Source organism: Electrona antarctica (assembly GCF_951216825.1).
Source record: "Electrona antarctica genome assembly, chromosome: 24".
In the NCBI taxonomy this organism is placed as follows: Eukaryota; Metazoa; Chordata; class Actinopteri; order Myctophiformes; family Myctophidae; genus Electrona; species Electrona antarctica.
Genome location: NC_136803.1, coordinates 18,899,208 through 18,927,168, shown reverse-complemented (window position 1 = coordinate 18,927,168; position 27,961 = coordinate 18,899,208). Strand labels below are relative to the sequence as shown.

At 44.1% G+C, this 27,961-nt stretch overlaps 1 protein-coding gene across 6 annotated transcripts in view; it reads left to right on the top strand.

The window, feature by feature from the left end:
- Nucleotides 1–27,600, top strand: part of bin1b (bridging integrator 1b) — a 37,886-nt gene extending 10,286 nt beyond the window's left edge. Inside the window, exons 2-17 of one of the 6 annotated variants that reach the window (XM_079495567.1) lie at nt 5,908–5,988; nt 6,601–6,655; nt 7,076–7,170; nt 8,397–8,492; nt 9,963–10,070; nt 10,774–10,791; nt 14,577–14,669; nt 15,870–15,955; nt 17,218–17,293; nt 18,140–18,195; nt 20,076–20,120; nt 20,967–21,024; nt 22,296–22,442; nt 26,238–26,291; nt 26,701–26,802; nt 27,181–27,588. In XM_079495567.1, the coding sequence (XP_079351693.1) occupies nt 5,908–5,988; nt 6,601–6,655; nt 7,076–7,170; nt 8,397–8,492; nt 9,963–10,070; nt 10,774–10,791; nt 14,577–14,669; nt 15,870–15,955; nt 17,218–17,293; nt 18,140–18,195; nt 20,076–20,120; nt 20,967–21,024; nt 22,296–22,442; nt 26,238–26,291; nt 26,701–26,802; nt 27,181–27,282 (1,272 nt within the window). In that variant the 3' untranslated portion in view covers nt 27,283–27,588. Of the gene's footprint in view, nt 1–5,907; nt 5,989–6,600; nt 6,656–7,075; nt 7,171–8,396; nt 8,493–9,962; nt 10,071–10,773; nt 10,792–14,576; nt 14,670–15,869; nt 15,956–17,217; nt 17,294–18,139; nt 18,196–20,075; nt 20,121–20,966; nt 21,025–22,295; nt 22,443–26,237; nt 26,292–26,700; nt 26,803–27,180 lie in introns of all 6 variants that reach the window. The other 5 variants (XM_079495569.1, XM_079495571.1, XM_079495568.1 and 2 more) reach the window with 5 other exon arrangements.
- The last annotated feature ends 361 nt before the right edge of the window (nt 27,601–27,961 follow it).

The following is a 27,961-nucleotide window of genomic DNA, read 5'->3' as shown; positions in this document are numbered from 1 at the left end:
GTGGTCCCCGGTCCGCTGGTTGAGAAGCACTGAAAATAGTAGATCCACAAGCTCACCAACACCAATTAAGTATAAATGAGGTATAACGCAGTGGGGGAGTTCCAGGGGGTTCCCAGCTAAATGATAGTTAGGAACCAAATGGACCCTTATGGGTCTGTAACTCAGAGAGTGCACACTCCCTGAGTTAAATTAACATTGATTTTACAATATAAATTGGGGGTCCCAGAGATAGAAATGCCATTAAATGCATTGGGCACTAATGCATGTCAAACTGGGGGTCCTTGAAATTGAGGGTTACTGCTAGAGCCATATAAATCTTCTCGTATGGGGTGTGTGAGCATGTATCTGAAAACACATATATACTGTACCTGTGAATTGTGAGAATTGTATATTTGCATATTTTGTTTGTAAATTAATGTTTTATAATAGGTTTGTATTGTCCAGTGTTTGTTCAACTATTCTGTTAGTAGTAGAGCTGGGCATAATTGAATTTAAGCGTAATGTTATACTTTAGCTATTGAAAAATAGCAGATCTAAACGCTTGTAGCGCGGCACTGAGTGCCACGCTACGAGCTTGTAGGTCTGCTATTTTTGAAAAATCGTGAAAATGGGGCGCAAACCTTGGAATATTCTTTCAGAGCGACCGATTTTAACTCAAATCTTTGGTTCTGGGGGTGCCCCTGGAACAACATATTTTGAGATGGGGGTCGGCGGCCAATTACATATAATTTTTGGAGTCCTTGACATGAAATATTGAGTGATATAGGCCTAGAAACATAGGCATTTCAGAAAACTGTCAGGATTTAGAAGACTTTTTTTATTTCGACGTCAGGCCTAAATGGGTTAATCAAGATATTTAGAGCAGCTGTGTTTATTGAGTATAGGCCTGTATTTAATGAGCCAGGGTCACAGTGACTTCATTCAGTACAAGTTGTTCTCTTGTGGAAAGACAGCACTGAGGTTAGACCAGAAACAATTATTTTACCGTTTTTGTTTGAGTTTTCCCCCTTTGGAATTTGTTTTTAGTTTTAATAAATGAAGAAAATGTACGTTGGAAGTGGACTCTAATCTTTTTTTAAACGCGTAAGATACATTTTTGGGATTTTGGCACCGCTACATGGGGGTCCCTGGCATATCTTTTCAAATGGGGGGTCCGCGGCCTGATTAGTGTCAATTTGGGAGTCCTTGACATGAAGTTTGGGAATCACTGGCACAACGGTCTCGGTTCAGTCCTGAGAAATGAGATGAAGACAATACAGTATTGTTGACTGTAATGTAACGTCTCTAATGTCTGCCTTTTCCGATGTAGACCTGCTATTCTTCCTTTTTTTTATGGCCGTCTTCCTCTTTCCCCGTAAAACGCAGTCCCCACTTCCTGTTTGGTCGTAGTTTTATTTTAGGCCTTTTCCTGACCTTTTAGAAACTAGGTTTGGTTTTTCTGTCGAGTCAGGGAGTTCAACGGAATGCAGAAGTCAAATGAAGGAGGGAGAATCTGTACCACAACAATAATGTACAGTGGTGCGTGACACACACACACACACACACGCACGCACGCACACGCGCACACATGCACAGTGGTGTAAAGCAGTGATTCCCAAACGTTTTCCATGTCAAGGCCCCCCAAATTGACATTAATTAATTATCCCCCATTAGAAAAGATCAGCCAGGGACCCCCATAAGAGAAGATTTATATGACTGTTCTAGCAGTGATTCTCAACCCGTTTAATTGCAAGGACATGCATTAATTAGGCTATGGACCCCCATTTAATGGCATTTATATCTCTGAGACCCCAATTGTTATTGTAAAATCAAAGTTAATTTAAGAGAGTTACAGACCCATAAGGGTCCATTTGGTTCGAAACTGTCATTTAGCTGCGGACCCCCTGGAACTCCCTCAAGGACCCCTGGGGGTCCCCGACTCCCCGGACCCCACTTTGAGAACCACTGGTGTAAAGTAACTAAGTACATTTATTGAAGTACTGCACTTAAGTACAATTTTGAGGCATTTGTACTTTGAGTATTTCCGATTTCCAATACTATATAATATATTTCCAGTACTTAAACTTCTACTCTACTATATCTCAGAGGCAAACATTTTTCTCCACTACATTTATTTGAAAACTTTAGTTACTAGAGTTACTTTGTAGATTTTGTACTGTAGTATACTGTAACAGGACAGTGAATGTTCAAAATAAACATTAAAATTGTTGCTAATGGTGACGCTCCCATGGCTGGAAGAGTCACACAAAGGCCTGCATAGCAGCATGTGGTGGACAGGTGAGCAGAGGGCTGGGGGGGGGGGACGCATGGCTCCACTGTGGCCTTCTATAAATACACGGGTCTATTTACAGACACATATACAGCTTTCAGTAACAAACAGATGGATTGGTCACTCGATCACTACTCCAAGATCTAGTGAGCTTGTAGATCAAGGGTGCCCACACTTTTTGGAATAGGCCTATCTCACAGCCCCCTTTCCACGCCCACTTCCGGTAGATAGTGGTGTCATTTAACATTAGGCATTACCACTTTTTTTCTCTGGAGAATCTAAGTACATTTGCTAATGTTAAAATGTCAAAGACCGATAATAATATGAAGAAAACACAATGGTATAACAACTCAAATAAGTAGAATAAACCTTACCTTTACAAAACGGTAGTTTGTGGCTTGTGAAAATACCTCTTTTAACATGGAAGCCTATGGACCGCAAAAAAAATAACACCACTATCAACAAAAGGGGGCGTAAAAAGGGGCGGGGAAATTCTGTGAGATAGGCCTATTGAGAGCTACCAAAAAAACTATTAAAACATTGCTGAAAATAGTTTAAATATGTATCTGAGGGGGCTTTGGAATACTGGAGCTGGCGTTACTTATAAGACAAATGCACTTGGGAATGCGAAATAGAGCGGGAGAAATGGAATAGGTAGGGGTTTGTTGTATTAATTTGTAATGCTACCAATGTTTTTGTACACAACAACACTATTGAAAACAAAATAGGCCTATTGCATTGTGGGTTTGAGCTGACCCTTTTGATGTCAATCAATCAAGTCACCTTAATTCAAGTGGCAGATGCCACTATTTCAATTAAATATTCCTTAGGCACATGTCATGTGATCTACCTGCACAGCCTTTGACAACATATTGTCATATTCGACCATAGGCCTAATATTGCCTCATCATTTTGTTATTAAACCCCCTTTGTTAAGTTTTATTTTTATTACATTTTTCTGCCTTTATTGATAGGTTGAAAGTAGACTGACGAAAGTCGAGCCCGCGGCACGCCGTCAGGCTGGCTCAGCAGCCGAGTTTCCCAGACGGTTGAGCTAATTGTCCGGGCCAAACCCTTTTTGATTTAAAATGATCTATTTTGGTCATGGGTGGTATGACTGGCTTGATACTGTAGTGTAGCCTATAGGGGGATATTCCTCATGTTATTTTAACACATCTCGTGGGAAAAGAGACAATGAGAGCAACTATTGGGGGACTAACTATTAGGGCATTTGAACACTGATGCCTGGCTGCCAGCCAGTCACAATGTGGGACAGGGTCTCAATTTGTGGGACGCCTGAAAAGTCTTGGAAATGAGGGACAGGAACGTTAAAGCCCAGCTGCACGGGGTTTCCTCGTCATACCTCCACGGGTCCGCCTGCAGTCCCTCCTCTTACCACTAGGGCCCAGTGCTTCAACGTTGGAGAGCCTCACTGGGGCCTTGACGCAAACCCAGTGTTGATTTTGTCGACTGGAACTATGAAACAGGTGGTCCTCAGCTAAATGATGGAGGAGTTGGTAACCAAATGGACCCTTATTAGATCTTTTACTCTTAAGAGTGTAAAGTGAAGGTTTCCTTTTTACGCTCTCACAAGTTAATACATTAGTATTGTTAAACATCTGCATTACTTAATTTACAAGAAGTCTACACAATTAGAGAATGTAGAAGAATTGTTATTTTGATGCCTGTTATTTCTCCTAAATTAATGGGTATACCACATCAATACAGCATGGAATTGTGGCCAAAATATTATCCAACATTCCACGTCTTGGGTCTGAGAGGCTAAATCTCATCAAATGGTGGTTCCGTGGCTCAAATGCCGAATAAATCATGGACCTTGATATTCAAAATTGAAAAGGGTTGAAAACCATGGCTTAAGCGGTTACGTGGTTAAGAAAGAAAGTAAAAAAAATACATACAGAAGTGTGAATGAACTTCCAGTAGTATTGTGGTGTATTTGAGGCGTGTGTTCTGTGTTCCAGTAGTATTGTGGTGTATTTGAGGCGTGTGTTCTGTGTTCCAGTAGTATTGTGGTGTATTTGAGGCGTGTGTTCTGTGTTCCAGTAGTATTGTGGTGTATTTGAGGCGTGTGTTCTGTGTTCCAGTAGTATTGTGGTGTATTTGAGGCGTGTGTTCTGTGTTCCAGTAGTATTGTGGTGTATTTGAGGCGTGTGTTCTGTGTTCCAGTAGTATTGTGGTGTATTTGAGGCGTGTGTTCTGTGTTCCAGTAGTATTGTGGTGTATTTGAGGCGTGTGTTCTGTGTTCCAGTAGTATTGTGGTGTATTTGAGGCGTGTGTTCTGTGTTCCAGTAGCATGGTGGTGTATTTGAGGCGTGTGTTCTGTGTTCCAGTAGCATGGTGGTGTATTTGAGGCGTGTGTTCTGTGTTCCAGTAGCATGGTGGTGTATTTGAGGCGTGTGTTCTGTGTTCCAGTAGTATGGTGGTGTATTTGAGGCGTGTGTTCTGTGTTCCAGTACTAGTATGGTGGTGTATTTGAGGCGTGTGTTCTGTGTTCCAGTACTAGTATGGTGGTGTATTTGAGGCGTGTGTTCTGTGTTCCAGTACTAGTATGGTGGTGTATTTGAGGCGTGTGTTCTGTGTTCCAGTACTAGTATGGTGGTGTATTTGAGGCGTGTGTTCTGTGTTCCAGTAGTATGGTGGTGTATTTGAGGCGTGTGTTCTGTGTTCCAGTAGTATTGTGGTGTATTTGAGGCGTGTGTTCTGTGTTCCAGTAGTATTGTGGTGTATTTGAGGCGTGTGTTCTGTGTTCCAGTAGTATTGTGGTGTATTTGAGGCGTGTGTTCTGTGTTCCAGTAGTATTGTGGTGTATTTGAGGCGTGTGTTCTGTGTTCCAGTAGTATTGTGGTGTATTTGAGGTGTATGTTCTGTGTTCCAGTAGTATTGTGGTGTATTTGAGGTGTATGTTCTGTGTTCCAGTAGTATTGTGGTGTATTTGAGGCATGTGTTCTGTGTTCCAGTACTAGTATGGTGGTGTATTTGAGGCGTGTGTTCTGTGTTCCAGTAGTATTGTGGTGTATTTGAGGCGTGTGTTCTGTGTTCCAGTAGTATTGTGGTGTATTTGAGGCGTGTGTTCTGTGTTCCAGTAGTATTGTGGTGTATTTGAGGCGTGTGTTCTGTGTTCCAGTAGTATTGTGGTGTATTTGAGGCGTGTGTTCTGTGTTCCAGTAGTATTGTGGTGTATTTGAGGTGTATGTTCTGTGTTCCAGTAGTATTGTGGTGTATTTGAGGTGTATGTTCTGTGTTCCAGTAGTATTGTGGTGTATTTGAGGCGTGTGTTCTGTGTTCCAGTAGTATTGTGGTGTATTTGAGGTGTATGTTCTGTGTTCCAGTAGTATTGTGGTGTATTTGAGGCGTGTGTTCTGTGTTCCAGTAGTATTGTGGTGTATTTGAGGTGTATGTTCTGTGTTCCAGTAGTATTGTGGTGTATTTGAGGCGTGTGTTCTGTGTTCCAGTAGTATTGTGGTGTATTTGAGGCGTGTGTTCTGTGTTCCAGTAGTATTGTGGTGTATTTGAGGCGTGTGTTCTGTGTTCCAGTAGTATTGTGGTGTATTTGAGGTGTATGTTCTGTGTTCCAGTAGTATTTGATTTGATGTGTTCTGCGTTGTGTCTTTTCTCAGGTTATGCAGAAGCTGGGCAAAGCAGACGAGACCAGAGACATGGCCTTTGAAGAGCTGGTGGCTAACTTCAACAAACAGATGGTCAGAGCCTTTTACTCTCACTTTCTAGGAACGTTTCGCTACTAGACATGCTTTTTGTTGTTCCCCTTCTTCCTCCTTGCAGAAATATACAGTAGGCCTATGTTGCTCTTTTATTTACATGGCTCCATGCATTTCCTGTGAAGCACGTTAACACGTTAACGTTACAATTTAGGCATTTAGCAGACGCTCTTAATCCAGAGCGATTTACAGTAAGCGAGACCAACACATGGTAACACATAAAATACATAGAAATAGTCAACAAGGATCATAAGCAAGCTAAGAACCTAACATCCATCTAACAGTAGAATATCTGGACAATGAAACTATGAGTAGCCTATACACTACAGAGAAGAGAGTACTGCCGAAGCAGACAACCCAGGACAACTCCAGGTTAGAGAAGCAATGCTCGATGATACATGATAAAATTAAGAAATGCCAGTGAAGCTCGTAGATCAGCTATACTTGAATACTCCCTCTAGCACAAGCTATTTTCAGTCGGGCCAAATACCTAGCATCAATTTGAGGGTCCTTGACATGAACATTGTTTGAGAACGTGCAATGACAGAAATACCATGACTCAATGCTCACACACTTGTGTGTCTGTGTTTCCAGACGGAGGGCACTAAATTGCAGAAGGACTTGAAAGCGTACCTCGTAGCAGTTAAAAGTAAGGATATATATCTTGTCTGTGAGAATGTTTTCTGATATGTATTATTGCCTTATGGGCTATTTTGTAATGTTTGCGTGCCACGACGGAGCCTTTTAAGTATTTGTGTGTCCACGGTGCACACACTGGAGGCAGTAGTCCATTGTATTAACGTGGAATTCATCTTTCCATTTTGGTATGCTTTGCATCAATGATTAGTGGCAAAGAATGCACTCTCACTTTGATCAAATTATTAACTGAATGCTCTCTCTCTCTCTCTCTCTCTCTCTCTCTCTCTCTCTCTCTCTCTCTCTATCTCTCTCTCTGTGTGTGTGTGTGTGTGTGTGTGTGTGTGTGTGTGTGTGTGTGTGTGTGTGTGTGTGTGTGTGTGTGTGTGTGTGTGTGTGTGTGTGTGTGTGTGTGTGTGTGTGTGTGTGTCAGCCATGCACGAGGCATCGCGGAGACTACAGGATTGTCTGGCAGATATGTATGAACCTGACTGGTTTGGCAAGGAGGAGATCGACTCCATGGCAGAGGTGAGATTAAAGGCAATCTTACTCTCCCTCTCGCTCTCTCTCTGTCTCTCTCCCTGTGTGTGTGTGTGTGTGTGCGCGCGCGTGCGTGCGCGTTATACTCTCACACAACGGTGTTTGTCTTCTAGCAGGAGAACACCACACGATTGTACGACAAAGTATAATAAGTCATGGCCTTGAGCCATGACGCTTATGAGTGTGTCTTCCTGTTTGAGAGTTTGTGCAATAGACACACACACACACACACACACACACACACACACACACACACACACACACACACACACACACACAGAGAGGGAGAGTGTCACAGGGCTCGAATGTACAGTATATAATAATTCATGAGTGAAGTCAACCCCACTTTCCGATCCCTCTTTGAGAACGACAGCAGACCAGGGATCAGTTCTTCACCTCTCCTCGTCTTCTCCTCTCCTCTCAATAACTCACTCACATCTTCAGTGGCTTGTCTTTATGTTTTCATCACTGCATGTTTCTCACCTTCCTTCCTTCCACCCCTGCCATGCCATCCACAGGAGATGATTGAGAAAGAGATGGATTATAACTTGGAGGTAAAAGGCAGCTAGCTGCCTACTCTATATTCTTCTTCGTTGGTTAATTATGAGACGTAGCTGCCCTCCCCTATATTCTTCTTCTTCGTTGGTTCATTATGAGTCGTAGCTGCCCTCCCCTATATTCTTCTTCTTCGTTGGTTAATTATGAGTCGTAGCTGCCCTCCCCTTTATTCTTCTTCTTTGTTGGTTCATTATGAGTCGTAGCTGCCCTCCCCTATATTCTTCTTCTTTGTTGGTTAATTATGAGTCGTAGCTGCCCTCCCCTATATTCTTCTTCTTCGTTGGTTCATTATGAGTCGTAGCTGCCCTCCCCTATATTCTTCTTCTTCGTTGGTTAATTATGAGTCGTAGCTGCCCTCCCCTTTATTCTTCTTCTTTGTTGGTTCATTATGAGTCGTAGCTGCCCTCCCCTATATTCTTCTTCTTCGTTGGTTCATTATGAGTCGTAGCTGCCCTCCCCTTTATTCTTCTTCTTCTTCTTCTAGCTGCCCTACAGATGTCTTCTGCGGTGGTTAATTAATTCTAATGAGTTGTTCCACCAGTAGACTGACTGCCAGTTAGACTTAGACGTACACATGCGATCATGATTTTTGAAACTGTGTGTGTGTGTGTGTGCGTGTGTGCGTGCGTGCGTGCGTGCGTGTGCGTGTCTTGCAGGAGACAGACGTGCTATGGACAGACTATCATGACAAGGTCACAGACGACTCCGTGATCTCGATGGACACTTACCTTACCCAGTTCAACGACATTAAGGTCTGTATGTGTGTGTGCGTGTGCTGTTCAGTCATACAGCATATTGTAGCATCTCAGCATGTGCATGGTAAATGGTGCATTTATATAGCGCCTTTATCCAAGGCGCTATACATAGATTGTGCATCACATTCACCCATTCACACGGCATACATACACCGATGGCGGCGGAAACCATGCAAGGCACCAACCAGCACATCCGGAGCAATTAGGGGTTCAGAGTCTTGCTCAAGGACACTTAATAAACACTAACTCTGGGGGAGCCCAGGTTCGAACTGGCAACCTTGCGGTTACCATCCAGCCACTCTATACCCCTGAGCCACCGCCGCCCACGCAATGCATGCATTGAAGTGGATTGTTTTATGCAGAGCCATAGAGTAAGACAGAGTTACGACATTGAGGGGGCAGAAAACAGCCTGGTCACCTGGTTCATGTACTCGCGTGAGCCCATAGACTCCAATGCATTCCGTAAACTTCCGGTTGTCCCCTTTTTAAGGGACAAATGGGGACAAACAAATAGAAGTCTATGTAGAAGAGGCCCAGGCGGTGGCGTAACCGTCTGGGCACCCGACTGGTAATCCAGTCGCAGTGTGCCGCGGGTTCGACTCCCGAGCCCGACACGGCCTTTACTGCATGTCTTCCCCCATCTCTCTCCCGTTTCCTGTCAGCCTACTGTCTGTCCCTTCAAAAACCAATAAAAGGCGTAAGCCGCAAAAAAATATCTTTAAAAAAAAAAAGAAGAGACTGGCCCCATGAAGTGAACGGAGTTGTCGTAACTCTGTCTTACTCTATGGCTATGCACTGTTTTTCAAGTTATCATGTGTCCTATGTGTGTGGGCCAACTCTCACTTTATGCTTGGCCTTACTGTTCATCGCATCGAACCCTTTATCGAAAGCAAGCGTAAAAAAAGCATTTTTGTCTTACTTGACAACTCCGCAATTCACATTGTTTGACGTGAAAGGACTTGGACAGAGACAAAGCTGGCAATGACAGAAGCGACTAAAAACACAACAGCTTTAACTGGCTATTAACAAAATAGCAGATATACAAGCTCACAGGGCGTCACTTCGTGCCGCGCTGCGAGCTTGTACATCTGCTATTTCTGTAAAGTGTGAGAACTAGTGATTTAGAAGGCATTTGTAGAAGTGGCCTATTTAGACCTGGAACGCACCTGTGTCACCTTAGCTTTAACCATTATTTAAAACTTTAGGTATTTTTGAAATTCTTTCACCGCGAACGTTTTTAACTCATATCTTTGCTTCTGGGGGTGGGGGGTTCCTGGAACAACATATTTTCAGATGGAGGTTGGCGGCCAAAATCATATAATTCTTGGGGTCCTTGACATGAAATAGCTTGAGAACCACTGACATAGAAACTATAGGTTTTTCAGAAAACTGTCCTTTTTGGACCTTATAGGTCTTATAGACTTATAGGTCCTAATGAGGCTAAAACGTGTCTCTGTACCCCCGCAGGCCCGTATAGCAAAGCGCGAGAGGAAGATGACAGACTTCGACAGCGCCAGACATCACTTTGCTTCAGTACAGAAAGGAAAGAAGAAGGACGAGGCCAAGATCGCCAAGGTACAGTAACAGTGTGTGATACGTCAACACTGTTGTTTGTGCATTGCATTGACTGCTATGTATTTTCTTTAAATGTATGTTTCGGTGTGTGTGAACATTAAACAAGAATTCAAGTGACTGTTTACTCACATAATAATACATGACATCAGTGATTCCCAAAGTGGGGTTCCGGGGACCCCCAGGGGTCCTTGAGGGAGTTCCAGGGGGTCCCCAGCTCAATGATAGTTTGGAACCAAATGGACCCTTATGGGTCTGTAACTCTGAGAGTGTACAAATGGAACCAAATGGTCCCTAACGGGTCCATTTGGTTCCATTTGTACACTCTTGATTTGATTTGATTTCTGTAGACTAATCCTTGAAATTAAACGGGTTGAGAATCACTGCTAGAGCCTTAAAAGCATCTCTTATGGGGGTCCCTGGCATATCTTTTCAAATGGGGGTCCGCGAGCCAATTAGTGTCAATTTGGGGGTCCTTGACATGAAAAAGTTTGGGAACCACTGCATGACATCATTTATCTTTATTTATAATTGAAACTTAAAGGTGTTCTTCTCAGTGACTAATCTAGTGGCTTAATTAACATGCCTGTTGGTCTTGCATTGTCGTCTCTCTGTTCCACTTTTTTACCTTTTTTTTCTCCTATATGTCCTTACATCTCTCTGTCTCTCCTATCTCTTCCACTTCAACTTTATTGTCACGTCACAGTTTCACAGGTGTAGAAAAGTAGGTGCAATTCTCTTGTCGCACAACTTCCCATCGTTAGCAGTTGTCAGGAAAAGGCAAAAAGGAAAGAAAATAAGGAAAAGAGGTGTCAAATATTCCTAATATGAAAGTAAATATATAAGGTGCATGGTTTAAAGAACAAATTGGTAGATAAAACAGGAAAGGGCGCACACCAGTGTTGATGAGGTACTGGCCTAAGGAAATAAACAAGTAAAAATAAGAAAAAGGCCGCACACTCTTCATTCCCTGAAGAAGACCTCCTAGGTCGAAACGTTGGATTCTTGTCAATAAATATACAGCATCGTGGCTACGAGTGTGCGGCCTTTTTCTTATTTTTAAAGAACAAATTGGCAATGGAATGAAGCAGTTAAAATAGTAGCAGACATAGTAACTGATATAAGGGTGCATAGTTAAAAGGTGCATGGATCACGCCATGGCCGTGCCCACTTTGACAACTTATAGTGGCGTCTATCAGCTCCTTGGTGTTGACAACCTATAGTGGTGTCGATCAGCTCCTTGGTGTTGACAACCTATAGTGGCGTCTATCTATCAGCTCCTTGGTGTTGACAACCTATAGTGGCGTCTATCTATCAGCTCCTTGGTGTTGACAACCTATAGTGGTGTCTATCAGCTCCTTGGTGATTGTTAACCTATAGTGGTGTCTATCAGCTCCTTGGTGATTGTTAACCTATATTGGCGTCTATCAGCTCCTTGGTGTTGACAACCTATAGTGGCGTCTATCAGCTCCTTGGTGTTGACAACCTATAGTGGCCTCTATCAGCTCCTTGGTGTTGACAACCTATAGTGGCGTCTATCAGCTCCTTGGTGTTGACAACCTATAGTGGCATCTATCAGCTCCTTGGTGTTGACAACCTATAGTGGCGTCTATCAGCTCCTTGGTGTTGACAACCTATAGTGGCGTCTATCAGCTCCTTGGTGTTGACGACCTACTGTATAGTGGCGTCTATCAGCTCCTTGGTGTTGACAACCTACTGTATAGTGGCGTCTATCAGCTCCTTGGTGTTGACGACCTACTGTATAGTGGCGTCTATCAGCTCCTTGGTGTTGACGACCTATAGTGGCGTCTATCAGCTCCTTGGTGTTGACGACCTACTGTATAGTGGCGTCTATCAGCTCCTTGGTGTTGACGACCTATAGTGGCGTCTATCAGCTCCTTGGTGTTGACGACCTACTGTATAGTGGCGTCTATCAGCTCCTTGGTGTTGACGACCTATAGTGGCGTCTATCAGCTCCTTGGTGTTGACAACCTACTGTATAGTGGCGTCTATCAGCTCCTTGGTGTTGACAACCTATAGTGGCGTCTATCAGCTCCTTGGTGTTGACGACCTACTGTATAGTGGCGTCTATCAGCTCCTTGGTGTTGACAACCTATAGTGGCGTCTATCAGCTCCTTGGTGTTGACGACCTATAGTGGCGTCTATCAGCTCCTTGGTGTTGACAACCTACTGTATAGTGGTGTCTATCAGCTCCTTGGTGTTGACAACCTATAGTGGTGTCTATCAGCTCCTTGGTGTTGACGACCTATAGTGGCGTCTATCAGCTCCTTGGTGTTGACAACCTATAGTGGCGTCTATCAGCTCCTTGGTGTTGACAACCTACTGTATAGTGGCGTCTATCAGCTCCTTGGTGTTGACAACCTACTGTATAGTGGCGTCTATCAGCTCCTTGGTGTTGACAACCTATAGTGGTGTCTATCAGCTCCTTGGTGTTGACAACCTATAGTGGCGTCTATCAGCTCCTTGGTGTTGACAACCTATAGTGGCGTCTATCAGCTCCTTGGTGTTGACAACCTACTGTATAGTGGTGTCTATCAGCTCCTTGGTGTTGACAACCTATAGTGGTGTCTATCAGCTCCTTGGTGTTGACAACCTATAGTGGCGTCTATCAGCTCCTTGGTGTTGACAACCTATAGTGGTGTCTATCAGCTCCTTGGTGATTGTTAACCTATAGTGGCGTCGATCAGCTCCTTGGTGTTGACAACCTACTGTATAGTGGCGTCGATCAGCTCCTTGGTGATTGTTAACCTACAGTATAGTGGCGTCTATCTATCAGCTCCTTGGTGTTGTTGACACCGAGAGTGAGATCGCTGCTCCCGACACCACAGTGTCGGTGATCACCTGACCTTGTCCGTTCGCCCCGGCCACGGGCAGTCTCGTCGCCGCCGACGACAACACGTGGCCTATCGCTGTCGTGCCATCGAGCCGTACTTGATGATGGATGACATCGGAGCTGTGTGTGTGTGTTGTGTGTGTGTGTGTGTGTGTGTGTGTGTGTGTGTGTGTGTGTGTGTGTGTGTGTGTGTGTGTGTGTGAGTGTGAGTGTGTGTGGCTGGCTGACACACACACACACACACACACACACACACACACACACACACACACACACACACACACACACACACACACACACACACACACACACACACACACACACACACACACACGCCAGTCAGTGTCTGTCTGTCTGGCTGGCTAGAACAGGGTTTCTCAAACTAGAGTGCCATGACATAAGTCCAGGGGTGCCTCAGAATATTTGGAAGTTATGGATATCACTTGAGTTTAACCACTTAGATGTAGTAAAACAGAGTTGCACTGTACTTGGTGAGCTATTTTTCAATCTACACCAAATCTCTGGTGATGGCACATCTAAAAGCTACGAGCTTGTGTAGATCTGCAATATTTGGTGAACATTCTCCCCCCAGAACGGGGGAATAGAGGGTATGCGCATGCATAAAGTGAATGGCAGATCGAGTGGCAAAGTGAGTTTAATGTTGTTTAAAGTCATTTAATTCAATCAAATAGGACTTTTCTGTTTGGATGTATGGGCTGTCAAGGCCAGAAAAGTAGTGTTTTGCCACTCAGTAGGCGTTCCCGCATAACTTCCGGGTATGATGATGATGTTACACGCATACCCTCTATTCTGGGGTTGAAGTGGTTAAATGTCAAGTTATTTATTTTCAATCTGTCCCACAATGACAATGTAATCCAGGCGGTGCCGTGGATGAAAGGGTTATTTACAGGGGTGTCCTGGGGTCCAAAAGGTTTGAGAACCACTGGAGTGGAGGAGAGGACGGGGTCTCCTGTGTTGAGGGCCAGGCAGGTGTGATGTTGTTGCCTGTTCTCACCACTTGGTGGCGCTTCGTCTGGAAGTCCATGGGGTTTCCGGTTGCACACGCTGGCATTGCAGGCCTAGTATAGGTGTCTCTGTCTCGTGTTAAACTTGGCAGGAACTATTTTGTTGATTGCTAAAGTTGTAGACCCCCCCCCCCACACACACACACACACACACTGGATAGTGTATCAAAATGTGTTGCAGATTAACATAGATTTCCTATAGCTTCATAGACTTTGAGAAAAAGAAAGAGAGATCAGAGAGATCCTCAAAAATGTGGTGGAGAGGAAGTGAACTTCTATGTTTCGACCTCTTGCGGCCTTCATCGGGGCTTTTAGGTGAAAACGTTTCCGCCCTAAAAGGTGAACACTGAACAGGCGACCACCTAAAATCCTATACCTATAGCTTGTAGTGGCCCAGTCTCCTCATGCAGGTGGTGCTGAGTGAGTGGGTGGTTTCTTCTCACTTCTCTATATCGTTTCTCTTTCTGCCCATGCTTATTTCCCTTGTACTCTCTCTCTCTCTCTCTCTCTCTCTCTCTCTCTCTCTCTCTCTCCACACTTCTCTTTCTCCTTCTCCCTCTCTGTTCTGTTCTGTCCTCCTGCTGTCTGTCTTTCTATTTCTCCTTTCCTTGCATGCTGCATGTGCTCTAGCAAACAGCCCTGTTGGAAATGGCAGCTCCAAGCTGGTGCCAAGGTTTAATCTCAGCCCACCAGGTGGCTCAGACTAACTTGTCAAGAAACCAGGTGAAATTAATGACTTTACTAAAGCAAAAAAAAGAAAATAATAAATAAATGAGTAGTAATAAATGAGAAATTACTTAATTTATATCAATTACACACCGCGTGAAGCCTTGAATTCATAGACTTTTTGTTTGTTTGTTTTTTGTCACATTCCTACGCCAATAATTTGATGACCGGGTGGTGGGCGGCAGTGGTTCCCTATGGAGACACAAAGGAGACTTTTTGTGTCTCCATAGGGAACAACTGCTGGTTGATTATTGGCTTAGGAATGGGAGAAAAAGTGTCCATGAATTCAAGTCTTCATTGGGTGAGTAATCGATAGAAAAAAAGTAATTTAGGGGGTGAACGATCCCTTTAAAGGTGGTGTAAGTGTATATTTAGTTTGCTATAGACCTTTCAGGACACCAATTTCATCTAATGAGGAGAGAGAACCCATTCACCAGCTTACACTTTATACAGTAGTGTTCCTGTTCCAATTGTGTTTTTTTGTTCACTTCAACTTGTTTATTTTGTGTACTGTATGAGGTCTCTCTCTGGTTTGGATAAAATTAACACTTATTTTAACCAAAAAACAAAACATATCACTTACACCAACTTTAATGTTACCTGTTCCTGCTAATCGATATCTGCCCTGTTTGTTTCTGTTTCTTACTTAACCCATTCAGGCCTGACGTCGAAATTAAAAAATAAGTATTCTGAAAGAATATATATATTCAAAGATTTGTGCCGCATTTTCATGATTTTTCAAAAATAGCAGACCTACAAGCTTGTAGATCTGCTATTTTTAAATAGCTAAAGTATAACATAATGCTTAGTTAAAACACAAACGGGTTCCCGGTCCCGGATTGGGTTAATAACAACCGTCTCCCTCATTGACACTATTGTAAAAATGTCTTGTAGGAAAAGTGCTTCAAAAATAACTCTCACAATAATACTTTTCAACCCCACATCTTTTCTAAGCCTAACTCAGCTGTGCTTTATTGCTATTTCAGTTCCCGTTTGAAACGGAGACATTGCATATACGCTTGATATGATTCACTCTGTTCTGGTTTGCGACTGATCGTCTGAATACTTGAATGATGGTTGTTGTTGTTGTCACGCTTCTTCTTCTGTGTGTGCGGGTGCGTGTGCGTGTGCGTGTGTGCGTGCGTGTGTGCGTGTGTGTGTGTGTGTGTGTGTGTGTGTGTGTGTGTGTGTGTATAGGCGGAGGAGGAGCTGGGGAGAGCCCAGAAGGTGTTTGAGGAGCTGAATGTGGAGCTACAAGATGAGCTCCCCGCGCTGTGGGACAGGTACTAAGGCTGCACACTATATCGTTGCTGTGGGGACAGGTACTGAAGTTGCACACTATATCGTTGCTGTGGGGACAGGTACTGAGGCTGCACACTATATCGTTGCTGTGGGGACAGGTACTGAGGCTGCACACTATATCGTTGCTGTGGGGACAGGTACTGAGGCTGCACACTAGGGACAGGTATTAAGGCTGCACACTATATCGTTGCTGGGGGACAGGTATTAAGGCTGCACACTATATCGTTGCTGGGGGACAGGTACTGAGGCTGCACACTATATCGTTGCTGTGGGGACAGGTACTGAGGCTGCACACTATATCGTTGCTGTGGGGACAGGTACTGAGGCTGCACACTATATCGTAATACTATACACTATAACACTATAACCTGGGGGGGCAGCGGACTGACCTCATGCTTCCTTCTATGCATGAGGAGTCCAAGCTGCTTCTTTTCACCTGACAGGGGAGAGTTTCCCCGGCCGGACATAGCGCGTGAAGGAACACGTTATTCCGACCAGTTCCTTTCAACGTAGCATAACGAGCACCTTATCGATCAGGCTTATCGAGCATTTTCTATTATTTTGTGGAAAGATGGGAGACGACAAATTCTGAACAGAACAAGTATCTTTTACTATGGCATTCGAATACAGTACTTTTCTAACAGAGGAAAGGCAATTGAACTTTGACAACCAGTGCTGGACAGCACTGGTTGGCAGGTATCAATACACTTTTAGACCGATATGTTTGTGCCAGTATGGGTGATTAGATGTATTTCTTGATCACCTCTTGTCTTGATTGTTTAAACATGACGTCATGGGCCACTATGCTCAATAACAGGTTTGATACGCTCAAAGCTTATTGATACTCAATAATAAGCCTGTTATCGGGTTTCGGGTATCAGGTATCGAGCTCCATCCCTAGGTATGAACATGCGCAATATCAGTATCGCAAAAATGCAACGGTATGGCGATATATCATCGATATATATCGATACATTATCGTCGATATATCGTCCACATTTAAAGCCAGCTACGTTGTGTTGTTGTTAGCCCTGGTCCAGTGTGTCAGCGAACTCACACCACTCACTCACTTCCACGCAAAAACATTGGGAGACACAGCGTGTCGGTCTTTTCGCATTCGAAGACGGTGTGCGGGAGTTTTTTCTTCTAAATGTTTTATATCACCGTGCAACATCCAGATATATTCTCACTGTGTGGGTGTGTGGGTGTGTGTGCGTGTGTGTGCGTGTGTGTGCGTGTGCAGTCGTGTTGGCTTGTATGTTCATACATTCCAGAGCATGGCAGGATATCAGGAGATGTTCCACAAAGAAATGGGGAAGGTGAGACTGAACGTTTTTTTCCTTGTTTAGTGTACTAGGGGTGCACAATTATGAAATTATGGCCGATATCCGATCTCCGATTATTTGCAGGGTCATATCTGCCGATCCTGACCGATTCCGATATTATACAGAGGACCACAATGGAAACCTAGGGGCTTGGCCCAAAGCCTGTTAATAAAGTATTCAATCAATAAATAGCCTGTACGCTTTTCCAAGTGTCTGTTAAATGTAAGTTTATTTTTACTTAAGATTTTACATCATATTTGATTTGGCTTTTGTTCTAGACTAGAGGGTACTAGACACTTTTGATTTATATTGAACTCATTGATGAATTTTTACATTTTTATTTATTTTTTGCTGGTGAAAACCGATTAAATAATCTGGATAATTTTGAGACGATATGGCGTTATTTTGGCCGATATGACCGATTGTGATTATGCTATAGATCAGGGGTTCTCAACGTTTTTGGCCGGGGACCCCCGGAAATGCTTTGGCAATGGGACCCCCGCCCCGCCCCCTCCCGACCCCCAATATAAATTGACTGCTACAATAACCTTAAACCATTTTGGGCGGGAACCCCTTTTGGTGTTTTAAGCATTGTTATAATTTAGCTATTTAAAAATAGCAGATCTACAAGCTCATAGCGCGCCACCGAGTGGCGCGCTACGAGCTTGTAGGTCTGCTATTTTTGAAAAATCGTTTTTTTATAATTTGGGGACCCCCTAAAATAATTTGGCGACCCCCCGAGGGGTCGCGACCCACGGGTTGAGAACCCCTGCTATAAATGATATGGTGCATCCCTACTGTATGCGTAACCTCTGCTCCTCCCTGTGTGTCTCCCTCCAGCTGAGCCAGAACCTCAATGACATCATGACCAAACTGGAGGAACAGAAAGAGGCAAAGTACGTACCAGAGTCTCCTCTCCTAACACGGGCAGAAACCTTGTGGGCAGTATTATGCGTGTCTTAAGTACCAGGTCTTATGACTTAACTTAAGACCTGGAGGCGTGGTCAATGCTGTTTGGCCACTCAGAATAGCCAAATGGCATTGATCACGCCTCCAGGTCTTAAGTTAAGTAATAAGACATGGTACTTAAGACACGCATAATACTGCCCACTGTATCTCCATTCTTTGAACGTTCATTTTATTCTCAGTGGTTTTCAACCTCTTTCATATCAAGGACCATCGTTCAATTGGCATTTGAGCCACGGATTTGATGAGATTCAACCCATTTAGGCTTGACCTCAAAGCTTTTAAAAATTCTTCTAAATCCTCCAGTTTTCTGAAATAAATATTTTTACGATTTTTCAAAAATAGCAGACCTACAAGCTCGTAGCGCGCCACTCGGTGGCGCGCTATGAGCTTGTAGATCTGCTATTTTTCAATAGCTAAATTATAACATAATGTTTAACACCAAAAGGGGTTCCCGCCCAAAATGGGTTAACCTCTCAGACCCAAAACAAAGAATATTTTGTTATCGTTGGATCAGATTTTGTCCAAATTCCATGGTATATGTTGGTACCATTAGGAGAGATAACAGGCAGATCAAAATAACAATTATATTTTACATTCTCTAATGGTGTAGACTTCTTGTAAATTAACTATAATGCAGATGTTTAACAATAATTTAACTCTTTGAGAGCGTAAAATGATTTTACGCTCTCAAGAGTTAAAGATCTATAGGGGACCATTTGGTTACCAACTCTCCATCATTTAGCTGGGGACCACCTGGAACCCCCTCAAGAACCACTGGTGGTCCCCGGACCACTGGTTGAAAACCACTGTTGTAAATGAATGCCCTGCTGACTGTGAAAATACCAGATTTACAAGCTCCCCGTTTAGCAGATTTTCAAAGTGAAAGTGGTTAAGTCTGTCTGTGTGTTTTTATAAATATTGAGCTTCTGACTAAATAATAAATCCACAGGTTCCACAGCAACAAAGAACAAAAAAAAAAGAAATCAGTTTTGGACATAGAGTACAAGGTTTTCAAACATCATGTGGAGGCCGTCGTGGAGGCCATTGTCTGCCCTGCTGTGAGGCACTTTCCACACAGTGATAAGACATAAGGCGTTAGAGGGCAGAAGTCTAAGAGATACAGTATAGCTACTGTATGGGTGGCCATAGCTGAATGGCTAGAGAGGCGGTCTGGGAAACTCTCGCGAGCAAGACACGACGTCCATACAAAAAAAAAGGATAGCAGGTCTACATCGGAAAAGACAGACTTAGAGACATTAGGCTACATTACAGTCAACAATATTGTCTTTATCTCGGTGGTTCCCAAACGTTTTCATGTCAAGGACCCCGAAATTGACACTCATTAGCCCACAAACCTCCATTAGAAAATATGTGCCAGGGACCCCCATAAGAGAAGATTATTACGGCTCTGGCAGTGATTTTCACAGATTTTTCATTTCAAGGACCCCCAGGTTTGACCTGAATTAGGCTATGAACCCCCATTTAATGGCATTTCTATCTCTGGGACCCCCAATGTATATTGTAAAATCCAAGTTCATTTAACTCTGAGATTGTACAAATGGAACCAAATGGACCCTAACGGGTCCATTTGGTTCCATTTGTACACTCTCTGAGTTACAGACCCATAAGGGTCCATTTGGTTCCAAACTATCATTTAGCTGGGGACCCCCTCAAACTCCCTCAAGGACCCCTGGGGGTCCCCGGACCCCACTTGGCCTGCAGAACCCCAGGATGAAACCCTAGAATAACACAGTGCAGCACAGGTCAAGTCAGTGACGTGTTCATACTTCATACCACCCCTCTGCAGAAAGGTTGATAAGGCAGCAGGAAATACAGAAGATTCTGGGAAGAGGTAATTGAATCCGCCCGGCCGCACCACTAACCAGCCAATAACACTCATTGTCGTTGTGCGTCTTATCATTAACACTACTTCCTGGTTGCTGCGACTGACTCTGTCTTCGCTTCCGATTGGCCGTTTCACTGCCTGAGGGTTGTTTCAATTGGCTCAGCATGCTTGACATGAGCAAGATGTTGATAATCAGAGGTGTCCAGCAGAACTCATTTATTAACCTTAATGTCAGCTAGAGAGGATGTTATGGAAGTCCATTTGTCCAAACATTTAACAATAAATACCACAATGAAATATATAAAACAATCAAGCAATTATGGGCAACCATACACACAATATGTATTTATCTTTTCTTTGCACTTTGCACTCCGTCCGTGTGTGTGTCTGTGTGTCCGTCCGACCGTCTGTTACCAGCTAATCTCCGGCACCGTTAACCCGGTCGAAATGTTGCACACACACTCCCTGCATGGAACCTCTGCCCCAAACTTTCCAGAACGGCCACCAGGAGGCCGACAGATTCTGTCCAAAAATTCCGCAAATTGTTACACACTATCTCTATATTTTTTCAACTTTAATTTTGTTGGTTTATGAGTTAGCTTATTTTCAAAGCTGAGCACCCACTGCCTTAAACAAATTAGGGCAGTTTCCAGAGGAAGCGCACCTGTTTTGTCTTTCTTTAACTAACTGTTGCTGCTGCTGTCTGTGTGAGACTGGAGCTACCTGTTGAATGTGGACGAGCTCTGTGTTTGAAGCCCTCTGCTGCCCTCCTGTGGTATTAACCGTGTACTGAACTTGTCTCCTAAATGTCAGTCAGTAATATTGTGCCCAACCCTCTTGTGTCTCTGTCAGCGAGATGGAGGGAGCCAATCACAGCGAGTCCGCCGACTCACCAGTGTCACCACCAAAGGTACAGTAGAGTCAAATGAAAGCCTCTTGTGACCCTCGCTGTCTGTGTGATTATGAATCCCACCAACGTTCTGGGATAGACCCGCCTTTCTATGGATGTTTCCTATTAATATTTGTTATTTTCAAAAGATTTTCACAAATAACAAAATCTAGGTTTTCTTTCATAAAAAATAAATCAAAATAAACATCATTCAAAAATAATGTATGCATATTTTGTCCCCAGAAAAAAAGACAACAAAATTATTATTTCTTGGGTCTCAGCTGAAATTGTGTGGAAACGCCTAATATAGAATATCAAATATAGAGTTTAGTAGCTGCTATGCAGTGTTCTACTGTATAGACCAGTCAGTTCATTTGAGAAAATGTAATGTATTGTATTTGACTCTTCAAAGATAGCAGATATACACGCTCGGCGCTCGCAGCGTGGCTGTGATCTGAAAACACGGATGCCTTCCTGGTTTTAATGAAGGAAGGGGAGAGCATAGATATTAAAAAAATAGATGCCTCATTGGCCGCTGCAGTTTGTTGGAGTGATGTGTGTTGAAGGAGGGGCGGAAGAATTTACACTGGGAGAGGAAGTACGCCGGAAGTGTGGAAGGCACGTTATGACACGCTGCCACTCAAGTGATTACTGGCCAATCACAGCGCATCTTTTCCGGGACTTATCAGACCCGAACATGCGCTCTGTGACGCACGCTCATGCTTCCGCGGTGCTTCGCAAGGAATCTCGGGAAAGTTTTGCCCTCCCTTGAGCACATACGCTCCAGAGACGGAAAGGGAGTCTACGTTTATATGTCTATGGGGAGAGTGATTCTCTGCCTGCACAGCTGGGCTTGACGAGCAGGGGATTCAATCCGGCAATCCCACTTGCTTATCTAACCTGTAGGCCATCAATATTGTGTACTACCATTTGGGCAATACTACTGTAATGCTGCTACTGATTTATAATATAATTATAATAATAATAATTATGATACTATGTAGTCCCACTACTAGTACTACTACTACTACTACTACCAGTAATAAACAACGCATCAACTCTTACAACTATTAACCTGTGGTTACTAACTCTGCATGGTGTGTGTGTGTGTGTGTGTGTGTGTGTGTGTGTGTGTGTGTGTGTGTGTGTGTGTGTGTGTGTGTGTGTGTGTGTGTGTGTGTGTGTGTGTGTGTGTGTGTGAACATCACTTCTTGTGCATGCACGCATGTGGATGTGTGTGCACACAAACGTGCATGGGTGTGTGTGTGCATGTACGTGTGTGCGCCACTCAGAGGCCCAGTATGCCCGGCCCGCCGGCAAACCACCCGTCGGCAAACCGCCCGCCTCCACGTCCAACCTCCGCCCCCAACCAGGACGAAGACGACTTTTCTGGCGATGAGGCTTCGTACACACAGCCTGTTCCCATGGAGGCAACGCAGGTCAGCAGTCCTCTCCTGTCGGAGGCACACAGCCCTCTCTGGCCACCTTATTTCCACCAAAAATAACTTTGGTTCTCAGAACTGGTTACCGTGGTGCTTTCGTGGAACCGGCCGCAAACCGGCCCACGTTTCCACCAGTTATTATAAGCGGAACCATTGTAATATCACCTTTATTTATAGATATATACAGTTGAGGGCAAGCCCTCATTTTCAATGTAGCCGAGGTTACAATACACAAAATACAGTCAAAAACAATACAGCCAACACAATACATTGTAAATCAGTATAGATTACAAAGGAACTTTATGCAGGACAACCAGTCAATCAAATAAAATAAACCAATTGAAGCAGGAGCAATCACGGTGAAAAATGTTCTGGAGCATTCCTTTGAACTGACCGAAAGATGGCAGGGAGCTCAGTTTTAAAGAGTTTTGGAGTTCATTCCACGAAGTTGGGCCACTGACGGAGAAAGCTGTCTTGCCCAACCCTGTCTGAGCTTGAGGAACCTTGAGCCTTAAGAAATCACTAGAGCGGGTCTGATAGGTGCTATTGTTCAGTTCCAACATGGAACAAATAGTAATTGCGCATTGGCATAGCTGAATGCCAGGCCTGGCCAGTGTGTGTGTATGTGTTGAATATAACGAGTCAGTGTCAACCTAGCCTACAACAGCCAGTACAATTTCTGGTCTAGATGGGCGGGTGCATCCTATTGCACCTTGACATGAGGTTTTAGTTGCAGTTCAAGAGAGTTCTAATAGTCCTGCTTTGTGTCCATGCATGTCTTTCTTTGCATGTATATTACAATTTGCGAGACCGGCATGCAAAGCTTCCACTTGCATACTTTTACTCAGGCACACTAACAGCACATGTCAGTTACCAGCAACCAATAGAGGCTTGGCTTCTTTGGACACACAGAGAGGAGAACTCACTTACACTGGATGTTGCAATGGTCCAAATCTTTGACCGTTTGGTTATGGGAAAGTCACTCCAAACTAGTTGCATCCTGTTCATGTTATAGAGCGTCGCAGTCCCGCCCCCTCGAGAGACCCGGAAAAGAATTCCCTGTTAATTTTCCTCATAGACTTTTCAAAAAGTATTTATTTAAAGACGTTTACGCCGCGGACAAAGCCAACTCTTGTCGTGACAAATCATGACAATAAACACAATGTTTTGGGCCGAACAAATAATTAGAAAGAAGAAAAAAACGGCAGGTTACAACACTTTTTTTTGTTGTTTTTCTTCTTTGTAATTATTTGTTTGGTCCAAAATATTGCGTTTGTTGTCATGATTTGTCACGACTCGAGTTGGCTTCGTACGGCACTTGGATAAGATGTTTGGCTCTAGTTTTCCTTTCCTTGCATGGTGCGGGAGATTAGTTTGAATCTCAGGCGTTACATTCAGGCGGTCTTTCTTTTTGAACCGCATATCACACCCTCATCTCACTAGCCGTTTCTGTTTGTTACCGCTGCACGGAACAGGCGCCATCTTGGGATTCATGGGAGGTAAGCATGTTCTTCTGTAAACAGTGAATACATGTTGAAGTCATGGAGATGCACATGGGAATGGTGTGGCTCCAATGTGGACACTTCAAGTGGCCACTGCCTGTGAACGTCAGTGGTTCTCAACCCGCGTGTCGGGATCTCACTTTGCGAGGTGTTGTGAGCTTGTAGATCTGCTATTTTCACAACGTTTATCTGTGGAACCGAGTCAAACGAAATTAAATGCCCCAACTCCTACAATTCCAAGTGCTTGTCCCAGTTCAAATATGATTAGTATGGGGGGGGGGGGGGGGGGGGGGGGGGGGCTTGCGGCCTGAAAAGGTGTGTGAACCATTGTCCAAATGTGGGCACGGTTTAAAACTTGAAATGTGGGGAAAAAACAAATACTCCTGTGGCCTAGCCTAGCCCCTTAGATAGCACATTATGTAGACTTAGATAGTATTTTAAACAGACTTATAGCTTGTTATGTAGACAGCTCTAGAATTGCACTTTATGTAGTCATAGCACTTTATAGTACACATGTATAATATATTATATAGTATAGTATGTATAGTTTACATAGATACTCCACTGTTACGTTCTTAGTTTACGCATGATTCATGATAACTACTTTTTATACATGTGATGTATGCCATGCTTTTTGTTTTTGCTTAATGTAAGTCGCTCTGGATTAAGAGCGTCTGCTAAATGCCTAAATTGTAAATTGTAAATTGCCTACTGGCAGTATGCACAAAGAACCTGGCACTGATTGGACCAGCGATTTGAGAGATTCACCCCCTGGTCCATAAGACGGATAAATAAATGATATAGACGCCGGCTAGCCTCCTGCAGAGGCCGGCCGGGACATTCATACACATGGTTGGGGCAAAAAAGTAAAAACCTGAGGACTATATGAAAGAAAGCTCTTTTCCTATATAACACTTGACTTAAACCTCTCTTTTGTCAATCTCCCTCTCTTGGTTTTGTGACACCCTACCCTATACGCAACCCTGATCCGCGTCTCCCATTATACCCGTAAAACAAAATTCTCCTGGGGTGCTGCCATTACACCCCCCCCCCCCCCCCCCCCCCATGTCAACCTTATCCCACACCTGCGTCTTCCATTCCATCCAACGCCCTCCTTCCCTATTATCATGCTTCATCCACCAAAAAAAAAACCAAACCCTCCCCAGCCGGAGCAGCCCTCCGCAGGGCAGGAGGATGACGACCCCCAGGAGGAAGCTCAGGGGGGCTGGGATGACGCCCCCCAGGGGGGAGGAGGAGGGTCTGGGGGCTGGGACGACGAAGACACGGCGCCCCCCGACGAGCCCAAGGAAGCCTGGAATGACGATGATGGAACCTCCGCCCCGGAGTCATCAAACGCACAGCCCAACGGGGACGATGAGGCAGGGCGGGGAAGGACGGGGGGGGGGTCAGGGTAGAGTAGAAGTAGAACTCACTGGTTCTCAACCTTTTTAATTTAAGGAGCACCCCAGTCTGATGGGACACGGATCCCCATTTGATTTTTTTTGTGTTCAATTTTTTTTAATTTGTGCACTGCATGGTCCATTTGGTTGCATTTGGTAGCCTAGAGTCTTGGAGCTACAGGCCCTTAAGGGTCCAGTTTGGTTCCTAACTATGAATCATTTAGCTGGGGGACCCCCTGGAAACCCCTCAAGGACCCCTGGGGGTCCCTGGACCCCATGTTGAGAACCAGTGGAGTAGAACACCTTATGCACTCAAACACCACAAGACACAAGCGTGGTAAGAGTAGACCACACAGTACATACCGTATTCTACTTGACAAAACTGTCTCACACAGGCTCCATCCATGACCACTTCATGATCACTTCATTAAAGCAGGGGCTACCAAACCATTCCAGCTCGAGACCCAAACGTACAAAAATACATTCTGAATTAAATAAATTGTTTTACTAAAAGTCAGATTTCCTTTGTTTAAGAAAATGTCTGAAAAGTTTAGATTTTTTTAAATTACTTATTTTAGATTTTTGAAAATCTTTTGAAATAATCATTTAAAGATGGAGTGCCGTGATGTTTCCCCCCCCAAAACATGATCATCAGGTACTATGACTGTAGGTCACAGTTTACAATGAAAACCTGCAAAACCTGTCAATCACACCTAATGCGTCAGTCAGTCCGATCTGACCTCATCAAACCCTGTACACTCAAGACACTGCCTCCGCTGTCACCCTTCAATTGTGGGAAGGAAACATACACGTTTATTATTATTATTTTTACTCGAGTAGTTCTAACATTGCTTTCTTTCCACATTTTAACTGGATTTCTTCTCGTTTAGGAGGTGGTGACCAACGGCTCTGATGGAGAACTACCACCAGGATTCATCTACAAGGTGGGATTCTTATCAACCCCGATAAAAAGCAATCGCGATTAAATATGGTCCAATGTAGGGCGGCTGTGGCTCAGGAGGTAGAGCAGGTCGTCCGATGATCCCTGGGACGGTGGTTCGAATCTCGGCTCCTCCTGTCCACATGTCGAAGTGTCCTTGGGCAAGACACTGAACCCTACATTGCCTCCAATGAGTTGGTCGGTGTGAGCTCGCCACCATTGATGTATGAATGTGGGAAGTGAGGATGCTGGCGTCGACTGTTTGCCGCTTCACCACCCAATATATGAATGAATTAACCATTGTAAAGCGCTTTGAGCACTTGGAAAAGCACTATAAATAATGCAATTAATTATAATGGTTTGTCCAGGTAACGGTAAATTAATTAACTGTATATGCGTGATGGTTTGTCCAGGTAAAGGCGGTGCACGACTACGCAGCGACAGACGGAGATGAGCTGGAGCTGGCGGCTGGCGACGTTGTGCTGGTGATGGCCTTCGACGCTCCTGACGAGCAGGTCAGTGCTGGTCGGCTGCATCGCTGTTACACTACTGTTCACTGTAGCCATTCATTCAACTCACGACACCAGCGGCGACGACTACGGGGTTGCCTGGGAGCTGGAGCACCCCTGAACAAAATATGGAACACACATTAGCACCCCTGAGCTCCAGTATAAGTCATTGCACACTTGGTTGCATGCTGAGAATAGCAGATCTACAAGATCACAGCGAGATGTGAGCTTGTAGATTTTTCAGTTATTTTCAGCAAGTGTAAAATCAGCCAAAACTAGACTAACTAGACTAACACTAAACATTCCAAAGACTATGACTAAACTAAAATATAGAAATTTGCTGACGTACGTATACATAAATATCTGTTTACTGTGTGTTGGCAGGATGACGGCTGGCTCGTGGGGGTGAAGGAGTCTCACTGGTTGGAACATAAGGACCTGTCGATCAAGGGTGTGTTCCCCGAAAACTTTACTCAGAAGGTTTGAGATGAGCGCCGTCCCACCAGGCAGCGCCCGGCCGCGCCGTCCTTCTTCACTTCTCTCTTTCTGTCCCAAAATGTCTTGAACGTCTCTCCTCTGGAAAGACACCAGAGTCAAGTCAGCACACAAATGTGGCTCTCTGAATTGAAATAAGTAATACTGGTACGGTGTGGGGATTGGAGTTTCCCGTTGAAATACGCGGTTTGCGTTATCGATTGATTTTATGTTTGAGGTTTACATTGTTCTCGTGGAGTGGGGTTAGAAAACAGTGCCAGTTCTGTGTACAAACACACCCACACACACACACACACACACACACACACACACACACACACACACACACCACATGCACGCACGCGCGCGCGCACACACACACGCACAAATACAGCTAAACAGTATCAAAGCATTTTTAGTTAAGAGTTGATGGGATGTAAAAACAAAAAAAGAATATATATATAATACAGTATACAGTATGACCCAAATCATCAGCATGTTTCTGTTTTGTTACACGAGTCACAACTTATTTATGCGAAACCAAATATGTTATTAGCAATAAAAGGGGAAAAGTAACTCATGAATGTACTGTGCTACTTTAAAACATGTTATGTAATGTCATGGGATTCTGACAGTTGACACCCTTTTCACAGTTCCTTGCATGACACACATTTTTGACTTGTATTGTGAG